The following is a 19993-nucleotide window of genomic DNA, read 5'->3' on the forward strand; positions in this document are numbered from 1 at the left end:
AACTTTATACTTTAAATAGTAGAAGAGTGGAGTTTTAACTCATAACTTGGAGAGCATCAATAAGTGTTTGGAGTGGTGATAGAAATTAATCTACAACCGTAATACATACATGCATGTTTCTTGATCACCAAACTACATCCAAAGCATAAATTGTGTTGTGCGTGATCTTTTTGCCGTGTTTTGCAGCATTTGTTCGTGATTAAAGGTGCAACACAATGACAGCGGACACGTGTTAAGGTGTTAAACATTCGGACTGAGCGGGTTTCTACAGAACAGTAAGCAGATATTTGTGCCACACACCAGAAAGACATGGGGAAGTTCTTCTACGCGGTGAGGAAAGGCTTCAAACCTGGAGTCTACGCCACATGGGACGAATGCAAGAGCCAAGTGGACAAGTTTCAATACGCCAGTTACAGGAAGTTCGGTTCAGAGAAAGACGCCTGGGCGTTTGTCAGAGGAGTCAAGCCGCCATCGGACGCCCCGGCCATCATCGGTGAAGCTGCTAGGTTTAAGACGGCGACAGCGGCCAACCTTCTGCCTAAAAAACGACCCCTGGAATTCACCCCGCTGGGAAAGAAGAGGAGCCACTCACAAACCGAAGAAGAGTTTCCATCCAAGAAAGTCAAAACATCAAAAGATGTCTGCACGTCGACCGCGGCAGGCCCCGACGGATTCACCTACATGGGCGACGCTGTGGTCGTTTACACGGACGGCTGCTGTTTCGCCAACGGACAGCGCGGAGCACGGGCGGGGATCGGCGTCTACTGGGGTCCGAAGCATCCTCTGAACGTCGCGGAGAGGCTCCTCGGGAGACAGACCAACCAGAGGGCAGAGTTACAGGCGGCGTGCAGGGCGCTGGAACAGGCCAAGGACGCGAACGTGGACAAGCTGGTCCTCTACACGGACAGCATGTTCACCATTAACGGTGTGACCAGCTGGGTGAAGAACTGGAAGCGCAACGGATGGAGGTCGAGCTCGGGAGGAGAGGTCGTCAACAAGGAGGATTTTGTCCGTCTGGACGAGCTGAACGCCGAGCTGCAGGTGGTCTGGCTGCACGTCCCAGGGCATGCTGGGTACGAAGGGAACGAGCAGGCGGACAGGCTGTCCAAAGAGGGAGCAGCCAATTAAGGAGCAGCCAATTAAGGGAGCCAATTAAGCAATTAAGAGGAGCAGCCAATTAAGGGAGCAGCCAATTAATCCATTAAGACATGGGAATGCATGTGTCATTTTCAGATTTCTTTGACAATTCAAAAATAGCAGATCTACAAGCTCATAGCCGCGCTATGAGCTTGTAGATCTTGTTTTTTAATCTTGACAATTTTTGCAAATCTTTAAATATATATATTTTTAAAGCAAACATTTGTCAAATGTGTTGTTCCAGGGAGCCCCCAGAAGCAAATATTTGAGTTACAAATGTTCGCTTTAAAAATATATATTTCAAAGATTTGCACACGTTTTCACGATTTTTCAAAAACAGCAGATCTACAAGCTCATACCGCACTCGGTGCTGCGCTATGAGCTTGTATATCTGCTGTTTTTGAATATAGCCAAAGAAATCTAAAATGACAGATGCGTTCCCAGATTGAATGGGTTAAGCCTTTTTAACATAGGGGTCTTCAATGTTTTTCAGGCCCAGGACCCCTTAGCCTGAGATAGAGATGAAGCAGGGACCCCCTACTAGATATTATTGTATAAAAAGTTAGTTCACACGTTATCCTTTATATTAATATGTTGGTTAAATGTCTGAAAATACACATGACCATGAATCCACTTTAATCCCTCAATAGTGAACTTGACCTTTGGCTCTGTACTTGGTCTGCTACAGCATTGGTTCTCAAAGTGGGGTCCGGGGACCCCCAGGGGTCCTAATATAGCATCACAATAATTTTAACCACTTTAACCTTTTATATGTTGGCTATTAGCGCGGCAATCGGTGCCACACTATGAGCTTGTAGATCTGCTATTTTTGAAAAAATCCTTGGCACAAAATATTTTCAAGATGGGGGTCCACAGCCAAATACATATCATTTTGGGGGTCCTTGACATGAAAAAGTCTGAGAACCACTGTTCTACAGTATTTGTTTCCATTTACAAAAGAGGTGTAGAGTCTACATCAAATCTCATTACCGAAAATAGCCAATCTACTGTACAAGCGAGCTTGTAGATCTGCGATTTGCGGCGAATAGGGATGCTAGGTTAATATAAAAAATTTAAAAATAGTTCCTATCACAAAAAGATTTGCCATCCCATTGCAAGTTGTTGTTCTGTAACTCAGAGTTACATTTTACAGTGTGGACTTGGGTCAGAGAGATACAAATAATAATTTTAGCAAACGAGGGTCTGTGGACTAATGCATATCAAACAGTGGTCCTTGAAATCCTGAGAAAATATAGAAATGTTAGGTAGCACTTATGTTACAAGTAAAAGGCCTGTATTAAACATTACTGGCATCAAAATAAATGTACAAAAATGAAAATAGCAGATCTATGCAGCTTGTAGATCAGCTATTTTCTAATAGCTGAAGTATAAAATAGGGCTTACGTGGTTAATGCACGTTTTATATTAATAATCTAAATCTGCAAAGTAACTAAAGCTGTCAAATAATTGAAGTGGAGTAGAAAGCATAATATTTGCCTCTGACATATAGTGGAGTAGAAGTTTAAAGTAAAAGAAAATGGAAATACTCAAGTACAATACTTGAGTAAAGGTACTTTCCTCCATCCCCTCACCCCGCCCCCACCCCATGGTAACACGTTGGTACTTTACTGTGTTTACATCATTAGTTATTCATGTATGGAAGCTCCTCTATTTTCATTAGTCCGCTGGGAACTGTATAATATTATGTATATACAGTATATTTAACTTTCAGACAAACCCAACGAACTCTGTGTGTGTGTGTGTGTGTGTGTGTGTGTGTGTGTGTGTGTGTGTGTGTGTGTGTGTGTGCGCGCTCGCTTGCGTGCTCGGTTCTCTTAGCGTGGTTAGTGTGAACATACACACACACACACACACACACACACACACACACACACACACACACACACACACACACACACACACACACACACACACACACGTCCAATATGGGCATGTTACGTTTGTGACATCAAGCCCTATGATGTCCAATGTGCTTCACTGCTCCCTCACGGTTGGGGGCTTGGGTGGAATACAAATTGTGATACTTGTTTTCACACCTTCCATGACATCACCGGTGATGCATATGTCCATATTTGGGCATTATGGTGTAGGCATGAGTCATGACGTTACCGGTGATGCCAACGTCCATATCTGGGCATTCGGGTGCTGATCTCACCGGATGCAGATATGTCCATATTTGGACACGGCGGTGCAGATGTTGATGGGGGAAGCACAGGGATTGGCCAATCAGGGAAGCCAATCTCAAGGCACACCTGTTATCATATCTGTGCAAAATAGACGCTATAACACTAGTTATCACTTATCTAGTGCTTTCTTAGTTTTATCCGTAGGTATTTTTTATTCCTTGATTTTACTTATTCTTTTAAATCTACTTTTTATAGTTGGGTCTTATGTTGTTTGTTTACCATTGCTTTGTGTTTTGTGTTTTTCAATCCTGTAGCACTTTATGAGATTTGTGAAAAATGTGCTTTACAAATAAATGTATTATTATTATTATTATTATTATTATTATAAGCATGTACCTTTGGATACTTAAGTATTTTATAAAGCAAGTACGCCCAGTACTTTAAGTCAAGCACAAATTTGACAGAGCAACTTGTAATATTTGACCAGGAGTAGGCTATCTATCCTTTGACTCAGGTACTGGAGTACTTGACTTTGTTACTTTGGACAACACAGGCTACCTGCTGGATTGCTGGTCCACCTGAAAATACAAGAAAATACAGAGCAAACGAGTCACGCACACGCGCACACGCACACGCACACACACACACACACACACACACACACACACACACACACACACACACACATGATTTTTTTTCAGTCACAATAGGACAAAATGAGCTATTGATTTGTAATCCCACTCTCCATTCCCTCACGCTGAGCTGAAGAAACACATTGGAGCTGCAAAGATGTGATTCAACAGGGGTAGAACCCCCCCCCCCCCCCCCCCACAGAAAAACAATCATGGAATTCAAGCCATAGCACACATGTTGGTGACTCGGTTGACCAAATTCTAAGTTCTTTAAAGAGGTGGTGCCATGTTTTTGCACTTTTTCTGTTTTTCATGTGTCTATGAGGTTGATAGAACTTCATTAAGCCCCCCGGTGGTGTTTTTATGGTGTTTTATGTCTTCTCTGACTATTTGGAGTTTTTTCCTGGAGGCTGAAACCTTGAGGGTCAAATGTGCCATAGAGAAACAGCGCTTTAGTGACATCACAAAGCCCACACCCTCCCCCTCATTATCATAACACAACAGGTGTGGGCATGAGGAGGAGGAGGGACTAGGACAGGTGGGTGGTGCTAAGGTTGTGGAGGAGGTGCTAAGGTGAAAACCAGGTATACTTAATGCACTGGTGGGTGTGTCTACATAAAAACAACATTTTAACACTTACTGTACACTTTTTTTTTGTTGAAAAAAATCCTTACATAATAATAATAGCTTATGATCAGGTTTTAGGGTTGAAAAATATCATGGCACTCCATCTTTAAATCAAAGAGCCATTTGTCAGAAAACAAAGTTTCTATCGTTAATTGAAAATGATTTAACCACTTAACCCCTGTGTACTTCATTGACCGGAGGCCCCCAGGGGTCTACGAGGCCCCCTCCTTTTTTCGCCTCTATACACCAAACATCTTCGACGGAGATAGCTGATGTACAAGCCGGCGGATGTTCGGTTCTAATATGGCTGTTGGGTTCAACTGGTTGATTGATTAAACAATATCCAACTCTCCTCTCCATCCACTACGCAGGCAGCCTTTCTCCCCCTGGTCTCAGTAGCCTCGCCCTGTAGGCCCGGGCGTTGTCACATTGTAATACTGCCCTAATACTCAATCTCAGTACCGGCCTCAGTGGCTTGCCTCGTTAATCACTAGATTAGCAATCTACACCTCCGGGCTTCAACTCCCGCTCGAGTTATTACTTTTTCCAACAACCGCCTACTACTTCTTTTTGCCGATAAAGTATAGTTTTGGACCGCGACGGAGGGGCGCAGTTGGCACGGCAACTCGCGGTGCCTTACGTGGCTCAAGTTCGCTTGAGCCGACTCAGCCCCGTCCGAGTTATGTACCGATAGGCACAGAATCGTCAATCATGTTGTGGGGAGAGCGTTTGCCTCAACTGACTCATTTGCCCCAACTCGCCAGGCTCTCCCTGGAGTCCCCGCCCCGCCCCCTTCTACTGAGACAAGGGGTAGAAAGGCAGGTTGCATATATGTTACAGGTAAATTGGCATTCCAGGTAAATTGGAAAAGAAGCGCTTGTTTTCACCGCCCCCCAGGCAATTCTGTAGAATCAACGCTAGAGGGCAATGCAAGCCAGACATGAGCCCCACACCACACACGCACACATGCACACGCGCACAAACGAGCACGCACACACGCATGCGCACACACGCACGCACGCGCGCACACACACACACACACACACACACACACACCCGCGAACAGCCTTATTCCATGCAGTTGAAGCAGAAGGGGGCGAGGGGGCGGTGCTGGCGGGCTATGTTAGTGCAGTGAGTGGCAGTTAGAGCAAACGCAGTCCCCACAACATCATTTACGATTCTGTGCCTATCGGTACATAACTCGGACGGCGCTTAGTCGACTAGCAGACCATCGGCCGGTCGTCGCGGGCACTCGCGCCTGGTTGGCGCTCGGGCGCGCCTCCTCGGCCTCAAGGTCTGCTGAGTCGGCGCGCCTCCGTCATGGTCCAAAACTATACTTTATCGTCGAAAAAAAGTCCGCGGTTGTTTGAAAAAGTAATGTCCCAAGCGGGAGTCAAACCCAGACTTCCAGTGGTAGTGGATGGGGAGTCCAAATGATTATCGAAGTGCGCCACTGAAGCTGGTGCTTGCATTTCCTGGTTGCTATCTTCTTGTTGTCGTCCTCGCATCAAAGCCTCGCCTCGCAGCCCCGCGTCTAAAAACAAGCGCTCCCCTTCCAATTTACCTGGAATGCCAATGGACCCTTCGCTAAGCCCCACCCACCCCACTCTGTGACTGGTGGTGCGAGTTAGTCACACCCAGGCCTGGCACAATCTGCTTCTCACCCATTGACTTGCATGTTAAATGACGGCTTTTCCCCTTAAAAATAATCGATCATTTCAGCTGCAAGAGCTTCAAAATCTCTTCTAAATCTAGTCAACAAGGCAGAAAAATGTGCATGACATAATTTCAATAAGCTAAAACACAGGAAATGTTAGAGGGAGTAATAGCCATGGATACACGACGGGATCGTCTGTCTCGACCATCATGGAGAAACTTCAACCTGGTGTTTGCACTTTCTCCATTTACGGCCCGTACATCTACAGAAACGTTCATATTTCAAATTTAAAGTGCTTATCCCATGGCCACGGATGTTACATTTATGTACGGTCTCTCAAAAGTAACCGTATCATCCGTATAGTTCAATAAAAAGCATTTTAATCTGATCGGTGGCCATTTTCTCCATGTGCTTTCAACTGCGTGACCCTATCGGTTGGTAAGTGTATTGCACTCTGATACATTATAACTCCATGAGAAAATGTCCACCAATCGGATTAAAATGCTTTTTATTGAACAATACAGAATATACGGGTACTTTTGAGTGCATAATTGTAACATCCGTGGCCATAAGGTAAGCACTTTATATTTGAAATCTGAACGTTTATATAGATGTACGGACCGTAAATAGACAAAGTGCAAACACCAGGTTGAAGTTGATCCATGACTGTAACAGGAGTTTTCATTCATTTCAGACTACAGTAGCAGTTAATAAATAGACGAACAAATGAATGAATATACTTTCACGTGCGGAATCCGAAACCGGCAGCGCTGTGATTCTGAATTTTGTTACGATTACAGTGATTAGTATTATAGACACCACCTGGGCGAGTGAGTCGTTTAACTTTCCTGATGTTAAGCTGTGTATGTGTTCAACAACACAGCCAGCCATGCAGCCATGCAGTTTAAGTGCAGATTTCAGCTTGGGAAAAGAACCCTCCAACGGTTTTGGGTACGTGGAATCTGTTGCTGGTTCATATAGTCACCATTGCGTTATCGTGGTATTCTTGCTATTATGTTGCAAATGAATGTGTGTGTGCGGGCGAAATAACATTGACAGCTATGGCAGGTGACGAAAGCTTGCCAGACCTATGCCAGGCTGACAACGGTTGCTAAGCTGGCATTGGACAATCACTTTTGGGGTGGGGTTTAGTGAAGGGTCCATTTACCTGTGACATATACACCAGCAATCTGGGAACCCATCGCCAAATGAAAAGGAAAAACAGTGCCCTCTGCTGTTTTCTACTTATTCATTTGGCTCTGGGTGGAGCTGAACGGACGACCCGTGCTCAGGGAAACCGGGGTTTTGGTCTGCCTTCACCCTCCACTGAACACCAACACCATTTCTCCCAAAGAACATGGATCGTTTTGTTTATAAGCCCATTTGTTTCTATGATGAAAGAGCAATATAAAAGGTTACTAACTTTCCGTGGTTTTGTCGGCTTCGAGGACGCTATTGTTAAATGAGTTTCGGTTTGTTCCAGTGGGGAACGAACGGCACACACGTAAATCCCGCCCACTACATTTGATTGGGTAAAGCGCGGCCTGCTTCCTGATCTGATGGCACTTGTAGCCAATGTGCACGGGTTGTCAACCCGGCTACCGATTCAAGCGCAGAGCAGAATCTGTTCTTGAGAGATCACTACACCAGTGGTTCAATATGTCGGTCGGGACCCCCAGGGGGATCCCCACATGATTTTCGGGGGGTACCCAGATGACAGTGAAGTGACAAATTAAGGACTTTTAAGACCTTTTTAATACCTACATAAAATTAAAAAAAACTGTTACTGCCTCAAAAGTAATCAACAAACAATACTTTACTGGTCAAACATAAATAAATAAATAATTTAAGAAAGAGACAATATGGGGTCAGAGTGGGGGGTCCCCAGTTCAAATATGATTATTCTGGAGGGTCACAGCCTGAAAAGGTTGAGAACCACTGCACTACACAACTAATGACTAGATGGCATGCTATAAATATCTCCAACATGGCAACTTATTCCATATCATATCCGTTCTGACGCAGCTCTGGGAGTCCATGCTGGTTCCGCAGAGTCTGTCCATCTGTTAACACTCTCTTTACTTCTATCTCACACTGTCTCATCCTCTCCTCTCTCTCTCCCTCCCACCCTCTCTCTCCCTCTCTCTCTCTCTCTCTCTCCCTCTCTCTCTCTCTGACAGTAATTCAGAAGTTAGCAAACCAGCTGGTGCTCATAAACCTCTCCAACCGAGTGAGAAATTATTTGGCATCATTTGCGACAGACCACCCACTGGCCACTGGTTATTTATGCGTGTTCATGTATATGTGGCTTTGCATATTCTGTATGCCCTTCGCACACGCACGTGTGTACTGTGTATTTACTATGTACTTAAGTAAAAGTCTCAATACTGCAATGTAGAAGTACTCTGTTACAAGTAAACGTCCGGAATTCAAAATTCACTTGAGTTAAAGTACAAAAGTATTGGAATCAAAATATACTTTAAGCACCAAAAGTAAAAGTACTAACATGTTTGAAAATAGCAAATATACAAGCTCACAACGTGTCGCGATGCGACGCGTTCTGAGCTTGTAGATCGTCTATTTTCAAATAGCCTATGTATAAAATAGGGCTGAAGTGGTTAATGTATGTTTCATAATATCATAATTTATATATCTGCAAAGTAACTAACTAAAGTTGTCAACTAATTGTCCTGGAGTAAAAGGACATATTTATATGTGTGTGTGTGTGTGTGTGTGTGTGTGTGTGTGTGTGTGTGTGTGTGTGTGTGTGTGTGTGTGTGTGTGTGTGTGTGTGTGTGTGTATTTGCGTGTGCATGTGCGCGTGCACGTGCGTGCGACAGCCGTGCGTGCGAGATAGATGCCAGTGAGAGATACCCAACATTCTCAGCGTTCACCCACGCACACGCCTGTGTGTGCCAGTTCTTTTCAGCGAGTCAGTAGTTCCACACTGCGGTATACACACTGAAACACATTTTAGTCAACTAAATCAACTGTAGATTTAGTGGACCATAATCTTATGATATTTAGTCGACTAAAACTAGACTAAAACTAGACTAACAGTAAACATTTCAGATGACATATGAAACTAAATGGAACTTGATTCAAAAGACTATGACTAAAACTGAATGAAAATGTGCTGTCAAAATCAACACTAGTGTGTGTGTGTGTGTGTGTGTGTGTGTGTGTGTGTGTGTGTGTGTGTGTGTGTGTGTGTGTGTGTGTGTGTGTGTGTGTGTGTGTGTGTGTGTGTGTGTGTGTGGTGTGTGAGAGAGAGAGAGAGATACCATCAAAGGCGGGGAGGGGGCAGCCCTTCCTGTTGTTTTGTCACATTAGACATGTGACATAGAATGTGTGTCAGGCCCACAGAGAGCGTATGGAGTATGTTAGTGTTTACTGTATGCTGAGTGAGAGATTAGAAACACAGAGACACAGGATCCACAGGCAGATACAGTGGGCTATATATCACACCCCGGAGAGCGAAGGATGAAACAAGATAAAGGAATAAAATAAACATCACATGGCTCTGACATCCACCGCATGTGATGGATTTACTGTATATGTAATGTAATGCGAACATGCACACGTGTGCACGCATGCGCGTGCACACACACACACACGCACACACACACACAATCAGTGGTGGGAGAAGTACTCAGATATTTTACTTAAATAAAAAAAATTAAAAGTAAAGTAAAAGTAGCAATACCACAATATGAAAATACTTGCGATGCGACGCGTTGTGAGCTTGTAGATCGGCTATTTTCAAATAGCTTAAATAAATTGGAAATACTCCAGTAAAGTAAAAGTACCTCAAAATTGCACTTAAGTAGTAGAATTTGAGTGCATGTGCTTAGTTACTTTCCACCGCACACGCACACATACACACACACACACACACACACACACACACACACACACACACACACACACACACACACACACACACACACACACACACACACACACACACACACACACTCACTCTCTACCTCAGTTTAATTCTGTTTCTAGCTCCTCCCACTCATTTGCATAGGAGTGCAGAAGGCACGGCGACAGAGGAATCAATCATTTTAATGGAAAGGGTTTTTTATTTCATTTCAGCACACAATACCAAGCCACTGAATAGTTTGAAACCAGGACACACAGGAAAGAGAAGAGAGGTACAGTACCAAACAACAGAAAGATTCACCAAACCTCAGGGGAATAAAAAAGAATGATGATGATGATGATGATGATGACCACCAGTGGTGGCCAGTAAGGAAGTACTTTTACTTAAAGGTTTCATGACATTCAGATTTACAAAACATGTATGTAAAACGTGTATTCAAATGTTTTAACTGAAAAGTCCACTCCAGTGAGCCATGGCAGGTTTTTTTCTTTCTGTGTTCTGAGGCCTTTTCACCTGCAATGAAAAAAAGAATTTGCCTGCGGGTGTCGCTGTTGAGGGATTTTGCCTGTCAATCATCGCCTTTTCTCCGGCCCCCCAAAGGAGAAGGATAGGGGAGGGAAGGGGCGGGGAGGAGAGGGGGCGGGATTAATGGACTGTGACATCAAAGTCCAGGGCCAAATCCCAGCACTTTTTTTTGCCTAATTATTCAGAAAACCCCAGACCACAGAAAGTCCACTGAACGTTCAAAAAGATAAAAAAAATAAAAAATGAATGAATGTCATGAAACCTTTAAATACTGTACCTAAGTACATGTTTTGAGTATCTTTACTGAAGTTATTTGTTGTTTTTTAGCTTTTTTGGAAGCTTATAACTTTCACTCGACTACATTTCAAAGACAAATATTGTACTTTTGACTCCTCTAGGAAAGGAACCCGGGATCCCACACTGACAATAATACATAATGAATCAACCAACTAAAGCCCTATTTCAAAAACTAGTTAAAATAGCAGATCTACAAGCTCACAGTGAGCAAGTAGATCGGCTAGGTTCACTATTTTTGAAAATCTTTGAAAACTTTAGAGATTTTTTTTTGCATTTTTTGGGGGGGGCATTTCTAAATTTCAATAAGCAATACATTGATATAAAAAAAAAGAAAATGTACTTCGTAATTTGTACTTCTGAATACTCCAGTCTTTTTTTAAAAGCAAGTACTCCAGTACCTCAAGTACAAAATGTGACGGACAACTGCTGATGACAATGATAACACCCATCAACGATATAAAGGTCATTTTCTTTGTGAGGAATAAAAAAAAAAAAGAAAAGGGGGGAAGGATAAACGAGACACCAGAAGAAAATGTTCCGACACCTTAATATAATCATGCCTGTGCAGATTACAATCAACTTCCTCAAAAAGAAAAGAAAACGGTAACACTTGCTCATAAGGTACCCGTAATTAACGCTTAATTTATGATTACTTAATACATTATTTAAGCGTTAATTAAGCGTTAATTAAGGATTAATTAAGAATTAATTCATCATTAGTTAGTCATTAGTTAAGCAAAGTTACTTAATACATGAATTATAAGGAATTCAAGATGAATTCATGCTTAATTCATCCTTAATTAACGCTTAATTAACGCTTAAATAATGGATTAAGTAATCACAAATTAAGTGTTAATTACGGGTACCTTATGAGCAGGTGTTACCAAGAAAACACTTGTTTTTTTACTCTCCTCGCCTTCGTGACAAACTCTCTCGCTGCCGAGTGCGTTTCACATTCTTCACATTCTTCACAAACCCGAGCGCCTTCTGCTATCAATAACCCCCCCTCCCCCCTCCCCCCTCCCCCTCCACCACAAAACAATAACGCAAGCCAGTAGACGACAATATCATTTCAATCCTCCCACAGCCCTGCAACGTAGTCATAAATAAACTCTATTTACAGCTGAAAATGCCCCCTTTTTTTTTGCGCCTCTCGTCCGTGGAGGACCACAGCTGGACAACATGTGTCTCGCTCACAGTAGAGAGTAGTAAAATGTTTTTGGTATAAACATGTATGTGAACAGAGAGAGAGAGAGAGAGAGAGAGAGAGAGAGAGAGAGAGAGAGAGAGAGAGAGAGAGAGAGAGAGAGAGAGAGAGAGAGAGAGAGAGATGCAGTTTTTTCTGGGGGGGTTAATGGTGGGGCTTCGCAAAGATGGAGATGGGGCGGTTATTTTCTCTCTTTTTCTTTTACAAACACGCTTGTGGATTTTGAAGAGACTAGAGGCAGAGCGGGTCCACTGAACAGCACACATGTCCATTCTGTGGAGGAGAGAGAGAGAGAGAGAGAGAGAGGCAGGTAGAAAGGTAAAAACTGTCATCAGAGTAATTTCAAGGTCATATTTGCTATTTTGTCCTTATTGTTTGTGTGTGTGTGTGTGTGTGTGTGTGTGTGTGTGTGTGTGTGTGTGTGTGTGTGCGTGTGCGTGTGCGTGTGTGCGTGTGCGTGTGCGTGTGCGTGTGCGTGTGCGTGTGCGTGTGCATGTGCATGTAGATGTGCGTCTAACCTTGGTGAGTTCTTCAGCCAGTCTGAAAAGGCAGACTGAAGGACAGCCTTTCAATCCAGTAAAAGGCTTGATTGTTCCTTGATTGAATGGGATTGTGTATGTGTACAGGAGTGTGTGTGTGCTTGCACATGTATTCATGCATCTAAATGCTTCTGTTTGAGCCTCACTGCCTTACACTTTGCACGTAATATGCTTCCCATGTTTGCTTCTGTGTCTGCAATGTGCAACCCGTTCTCACTCCCAAGGCGTCACATTTTGCCGCTCTGTCGCCCTCAGTAGCCTGAAACGTAAAGTTTTGACATCACGGGACGTCATGAAAGTCAAGTTTTGACATGACGGGACTTCCTGAAAGTCAAGTTTTGACATGAGGGAACGCCCTGAAAGTCAAGTTTTGACATGACGGGACTCCCTGAAAGTCAAGTTTTGACATGAAGGGACGCCCTGAAAGTCAAGTTTTGACATGACGGGATGCCCTGAAAGTCAAGTTTTGACATGACAGGACACCCTAAAAGTCAAGTTTTGACATGACGGGACACCATGGCGACGTCGCATGTTGACAAAACTATGCCTAAACCTAACCCTAACCCTAACCTCACAAAAACTATGCAGAGAGAGAGAAAAAATAAGTTGTACCCACAGTGGGATCCACAGTGGGATTGGATCGAGGATGAATAATAAATGTTACTATTTATCGTTTTATTTTTTATTGTATTACTGTTAAATTATCATAAAAATCGTGTGTTTTACCAATTATTTGGGGGCCCACTTGTAATTACCTTGCGGCCAACTAGTGGGCCTGGGCCCACAGGTTGAGAACCATAGTGTGTACTGTATATGTATCCCTGTGTGAGTGTGTGTGTGTGTGTGTACATAATATATCACATTTCTAAAGTCACAATTAAAGGACTTTTAAGACCTTTTTAACACCTCTAAAACTGTGCCAAAAGTAATCAACAAATTATGCTGTAACAAATTGTTAAACATTGGCCAAATTGTCAAATATGACCTAAAAAAATGCCCAAAATCGTGAAAATAGACGCCATGTAGATTGGCAATTTTCACAATATTTTTCTGTGGAACCGAAATGTTAATGCCACACCTGCTACAATTCCAAGTGCTCGTGAGGTTCCAATAAAGGTTCAAATAATGATTATTTTGAGGGGTCTCAAAAGGCCTGAAAAGCTTTAGAACCACTGTGCTAACAGGCTCATCGAGTCATCACCTTGCACTGGCAGCGCGTGCACTCGGTGCCGTGCTTCGTCCAGGTGGCCCCGCTGAAGCGGCTGGCGCCGCTCTCGTCCGTGCACGTCCTGGTGATGTCGTTGTGCACCGTGTCGGCCAGGCAGGGGTCGGCCACGCAGCGCGGGCAGCACTCGCCCTCCGGCACGGCGGTGAACTCGCAGTCTGACACCGGGGTGCAGGACACCGGCCAGCAGTCCACCTCGCCGCTCTAAGAGGAGGAAGAGGGACAGAGACACACGCGTTTCAACACCGCACAGCAACGACCTTCTCACTCAGTGTTTCAATCAGTTTAAGCACTGGGTTGAGAATAGCCGCTCTACAAGCTCACATCGCGATGCATTGTGAGCTTGTAGATCTGATATATATATATATATATATATATATAGCAACGATAGGGCTTAATTGGTTAAGCAAACAGGTTCAAGAAATAGGTTTTATTTATTTTACAAAATAGCTTTAATATCCGATCTATAAGCTTGTAGATCTGTATTTTGGCTGTTTTTGAAATATGGCTTAAGTGGTTACTTTTTATTGCCCTTAAGGTTTAAGGTCTCCAGGTTTTTTTTTCTCCCTCTCTCTCTCTGGAGAGAGAGAGTGACAGGCTGGAATGTTGCCTTCATCCTTCTTCCTATAATTGAAATATGAAAATGGTTCATTGTTGTCGAGCGATGGGCAGCCTCGCTGGTTTAAAGACGTCTCTGTCTTCTTCGTCAGTTGTTTTGGTTAATTGGTCAGGTCAGCCAACATGCTGCTCTAAACGAGAGCCTGTTATCGCCAAAGGAAAGAAGGTACCTCCGCTCAATGCTTACAGTTTTTCACAATTGTTAACACACGTTTCTCCAAACAATAACGGCTTTCTCAAAACTGCACACACAAAACTGAAAACCTCACACACAAAATGCTAAACCCCACACTGCCTTTGCAAGGTGACTCTTTGCCATCAAATCTTTTAACTGTTCACAAAATGGAACTCGTGTTTTCATTTGGTACACACAGCCATATTTTCAAATGACACACACATACCATTCATTACAGTACACACAAAATGCTAAACCCCACGCTGCCTTTGCAAGATGACTCTTTGCCATCAAATCTTTTAACTGTTCACAAAATGGAACTCGTGTTTTCATTTGGTACACACAGCCATATTTTCAAATGACACACACATACCATTCATTACAGTACACACAATAAGCATGTGCTGCACACTACCAAACATTTACAGCACACTGCAGGGCAAAATTTAAAACACAATCATAGAAATGGAACACACCATGACAATGACTCTGGAGAATGAGCCATTTCTCCTTTTGTAAAATGACTCAGTGTAGGCCTACTTTTTTCAAACATAAAACAAAACAAATATGCAGCCAAAAATGTTTTATTTCTCTACATGATTTAGGCATCATGCCTCCGGTTCATGTCTGGCCAGAGGGCCTCATCCACATCATAGGCAATGTTCTCCCTGTCCAAGCAGCGTTGGAAGAAACGCCTCGAGTGGCGCATGAAGCCCTGACAGACCTCAACAGTGACTAGGGCTGCAATCGACTTTTACGATTTTTGTAAATTGACATTTTTCGATTTTGAATTGGAAAAAAACATATTTTACTAATTGAGAATCGTTTGTTTTGAAAAAATCGGAAAAGAATCAGAATCGTGACCCCAAGAATCGGAATCGAATCGAATCGTGAGATAGCAGAAGATTCACACCCTAACAGTGACGTCGCCACAAGCCTCCTCCATGGCCTGGAGCAGTGGGACCCGGCTCTGTGGGTTCCGTTCATTTACCTTCCACCTCCAAGCTCAAATAACTCCTCAATTGGATTCAGGAAAGGAGAATAAGGTCGAAGGTACAGAACGGAAAAATGTGGGTGGTCCTGGAACCACTCACGCACTGGAGCAGCCCGGTGGTGCAAATTGCTCACCAGACCTGAATGTTTAGAGATTTGACTATTTAGGTGTTATAGATTGATGCTTTGAGATTTTGCGTGAGAAGTGTGTGCAACAACTGAACATTGTGTGTAGTGTTTGGACAACAAGGTGTGTTGTAGATTGTTGCTTTGAGATTTTGCGTGAGAAGAGTGTGCAACAACTGAACATTGTGTGTAGTGTTTGGACAACAAGGTGATAATGTACTGAACATTGTGTGTAGTGTTTGGACAACAAGGTGATAATGTAATGATAGTGATGAGTGTAAAGAAGGAAAGTCAGAGTCTAATGCAGATAAGGGAGTGTGAAGTAGTGCCAAATTGGGTCGAGCGATTAGTACATGAAGTTAAGGTTGTGAAAATTGTGCCGAATTTTTGCTTTTTGTGTGTTAACAATTGTGAAAAACTGTAATACAAAATGTCCTCTTTGAGCCTCAATTCTCTGTCCCTTTGAGGAGTAAAAGACGTGGGTTTAAATAGGTTCCATTCTGTTGTACTGAGATACCGTATTATTCCCCCAATACATTAACAACTCACTCGTCTCCCTCTTTCAAAAAGGGACACTCACACACACATTTTGCCTCTTAATAAATAAATAAAAAGCATTTATAAAATTGCTGTTCTAAAACATTTATGTCCTAACAAGGTTGGGGTTGGAGTTATGCCTGAGGAATTCCTACAGTAGGTGTTGAAAATATCCGATCTACAAGCTCACAACGAAGGTGCTTCAGGGTTACAGTAAATGCCTTTTTTTTTTGCATTCATAAAATCGGCTTACTAAATTGTCCTCACAGGTATAGTAATACAAACATGTGTGCGTGTGTGTGTGTCCTCGCGCGTGCGTGCGCGGCCTAATGAAATCACATGGCCTGTGAAATGCCCTGTCTAAGGCTAGGAGGAGTGCAGCTGCGTAATGAGATTTGTAGGTGCTTTATCCTCGTCACGGTGGAAGGAGTCTGTGCCACTGGGACCCAGTGGGCCCGTAAACCTCACCAGTCCAAACCCCACCATATCCCAGTGTATCCCAGCCCACTCCCATGGCTCATTTGTCTTGTCTTACATGCGGCTAAAAGAATCAGACGAGAGCGTGACCCACTTTCAGAGCTAAACCAGGAAATGCCGTAGAGCGGTGCTTCTTGTCAAGGTACACTGTGGAAAATTGTGAGTGTTAATGTAAGTCCAGAGAGTGTACGCATGGAACCAAAATGTGTTATTATGGGTACATTATGTTCCACTCTCTTGAGTTACACGTGTAACGATCAGGATTTTACAGTGTATGCTTCTTGTCAAGGTCCGGTATTAACAGCTGTTGGCTGTTTCACCTGCTTTCTGCTGTTTACTCTTTTCTGCTGAATTCTTGATTCAATATGTTTAAAAATTATTCTATTAGTTCTTAGTTAGATTAGGCTTAACTGTAAAATTTTCATATAGGGTGTCTTTGTGTCTTGCACAGCAGGGGGTTGAAGTCAATCGTCGTTTGCAACATGATGCTTTGATGAAACACCCCCACTTTTGACATTTCTGTTTGAGAAAAGAGAGGGATGCAAAACAAATGATTTGGCAGGAGCATGAGATATGAAAGCCAAGCAAACACGCACCACACGTTGTGCGTGCGTGCGTGTGGAATTGATCCATCTACTAGTAAACCTAGACTTTGATTCACAAGATAATAAAGGGACCCAGTGCTATAATAAGATATAGAATGTGCAATGTTAATAAACCAATTTTCATTATGATTTAAGACAGAGCCAAAGCTAAGCTATAGCTAATCTGAGTTCCCAGAAGTTTTCGCCAGCTCGGCGAGGAACTTCTGGGCCAGAGCCCTGGTATTTGTGGGCGGGATGTAATTTACGCTCAGAATCTGAGCGGACACGCCTCTTACCGGTCTGAGAGCTGTGCAATTCGTCTAAAAAGTCCGACGAGAGGCAAACAGCAGTACACAACGATGGCGGCCGCAATTTCTCAAGGGGAAATTGCTTCCCGTCGATCCTATTTAGATCCTATTTAGACACCCAGTGCATGTGGATCCCGCCCCCTTTTCTTCATTGGCTGTTGATTTGAATCACAACGTAGTGGCCGCGCCCCTGCTGTCCAAGCTCCGACGCAATGCCTCCCAGACTAAGCTATAGCTACCTAAGCTCACTAAAGAGCAGGGGGCAGTTGCATGAAGCATTTGAAGTTAACTCTTTGACTGCCAATGACGATTTGTGTTTTCAGTGGTTTTACGATAGAGGGCGCTCTTCCGCAGGCTGTGATTATAGGATTGTGTTATAGGATTTATAAAAGTAAGTAAAATGTTTTTGGTAAAAACTATGGAATGGATTACTCCGACGGCACACTCCCCCCCCCCCCCCCCCCTCCGATTCTCCGAAACCCCCGTACATGTAATACAGATTTGTCACTCATTCCATATCCGGCATCTTCATGTGACATGTAATCTGAGTTCCCAGAAGTTTTCCCCAGCTCTCGCATACAAACGGGAGGGGCAAGGAACTTCTGGGCCAAAGCCCTGGTATTTGTGGGCGGGATGTAACTTACGCTCAGAATCTGAGCGGACACGCCTCTTACCGGTCTGAGAGCTGTGCAACTCGTCTAAAAAGTCCGACGAGAGGCAAACAGCAGTACACAACAATGGCGGCCGCAATTTCTCAAGGGGAAATTGCTTCCCGTCGCTCCTATTTACATGCAACACCCACTGCATGTGGATCCCGCCCCCTTTTCTTCATTGGCTGTTGATTTGAATCAGAAAGCAGTGGCTGCGCCCCTGCTGTCCAGGCTTTGAGCCGAAGCCTCCCAGACTATGTGACATGTGACACACATCTTTTTAGGAGACGTCATATGGCGGCCACAGCTGAATGGGTAGAGAGGCCGTCTGGGAAACAGAAGGTCCCAGGCTCGATTCCTGGCCCTGGCAATGTGTCAAGGTGTCCCTGAGCAAGACACTTATACGTAAACCCTAGCTGCTCCCCCAACTTGCGCTCAAGTCTGACCACTTGAGCAGCAATCAGCTGGGTGGAGCTGGAAACAGAACTTCCCCTGCAGGATGAAACATGTGTAATTATGTAACGTTCCGAATAGGAGAAAATATGCAGAAAATAGTTGAATTTGAGGTTAATCCAGTTAGACCCGGAAAGTATCTGTATCATTTTTAGATTTCTTTGGGTATTCAAAAATAGCAGATCTACAAGCTCATAGCGCGGCACAGAGTGCAGCGCTATGAGCTTGTTATGAGCTTGTTTTTATGAGCTATTTTTGAATAGCCAAAGAAATCTAAAGATGCTTTGCCGATTGAATGGGTTAATTGGCAATTGCCATAACCATAGGACCCCAAAAGATGTCTCTCTCTCTCTCTCTCTCTCTCTCTTAGCGAACAAACTCCATATTTGGGCGTACTGTAGCTGCATTGGGAACTCCTTATATGGTTATGGCCGAGTCATAGTGACATGAGCCGGCCGGTCCTTTTAATATAGGATACATTTGGCCCTCAAAAGTACACACACACACACTTTGGGTACAGAATACACTGTACCCAAGATGATTTATGGACATCCCAGGGGGATACACCGATGCATGCACGCAATCACACACACACACACACACACACACACACACACACACACACACACACACACACACACACACACACACACACACACACACACACACACACACACACACACACACACACACACACAGCTTCTAAAGCAACAATCTGTTGACACGTCAACAGCTTGTCAGCTTTATGATCAACACTTAAAAAGCAAGTGACAAACGAGAGATAAAGAGAGAGGTTAGGAGAGGAGAGGAGGAGAAGAGGGGGATGAAGATAGAGGGTGGGGGGGGTTGTAAGAAAGAGAGGAGAGGACACACAGAAACAGAAAAACACCAGAACTAGGATGAGAGACAACAACGTGGAAGAGGATGAACACAACATGGGACAGAAAAAGTACACAGGAACAAAAGACAAAGGGAGACAGACAGACAGACAGACAGACAGACAGACAGACAGACAGGCAGGCAGGCAGGCAGGCAGGCAGGCAGGCAGGCAGGCAGGCAGGGAGGCAGGCAGACAGGCAGGCAGGCAGGCAGGCAGGCAGGCAGGCAGGCAGGCAGACAGACAGACAGACAGACAGACAGACAGACAGACAGGCAGGCAGGCAGGCAGGCAGGCAGGCAGGCAGGCAGGC

General features: G+C 43.9%; 1 protein-coding gene across 1 annotated transcript; it reads left to right on the forward strand.

Annotated features, from left to right (window-relative positions):
* Nucleotides 1-309: 309 nt before the first annotated feature.
* On the forward strand, nt 310-1128 carry LOC308079670 (ribonuclease H1-like; the record flags this gene model as incomplete). The annotated part of the gene is made up of 1 exon (XM_080421221.1): nt 310-1128. The coding sequence occupies one exon, from the start codon at nt 310-312 to the stop codon at nt 1126-1128; it is 819 nt and encodes a 272-aa protein (XP_080277347.1).
* Nucleotides 1129-19993: the final 18865 nt, after the last annotated feature.

This window comes from Gymnoscopelus braueri (assembly GCF_963280865.1).
Source record: "Gymnoscopelus braueri genome assembly, chromosome: 23".
Taxonomy (NCBI): Eukaryota; Metazoa; Chordata; class Actinopteri; order Myctophiformes; family Myctophidae; genus Gymnoscopelus; species Gymnoscopelus braueri.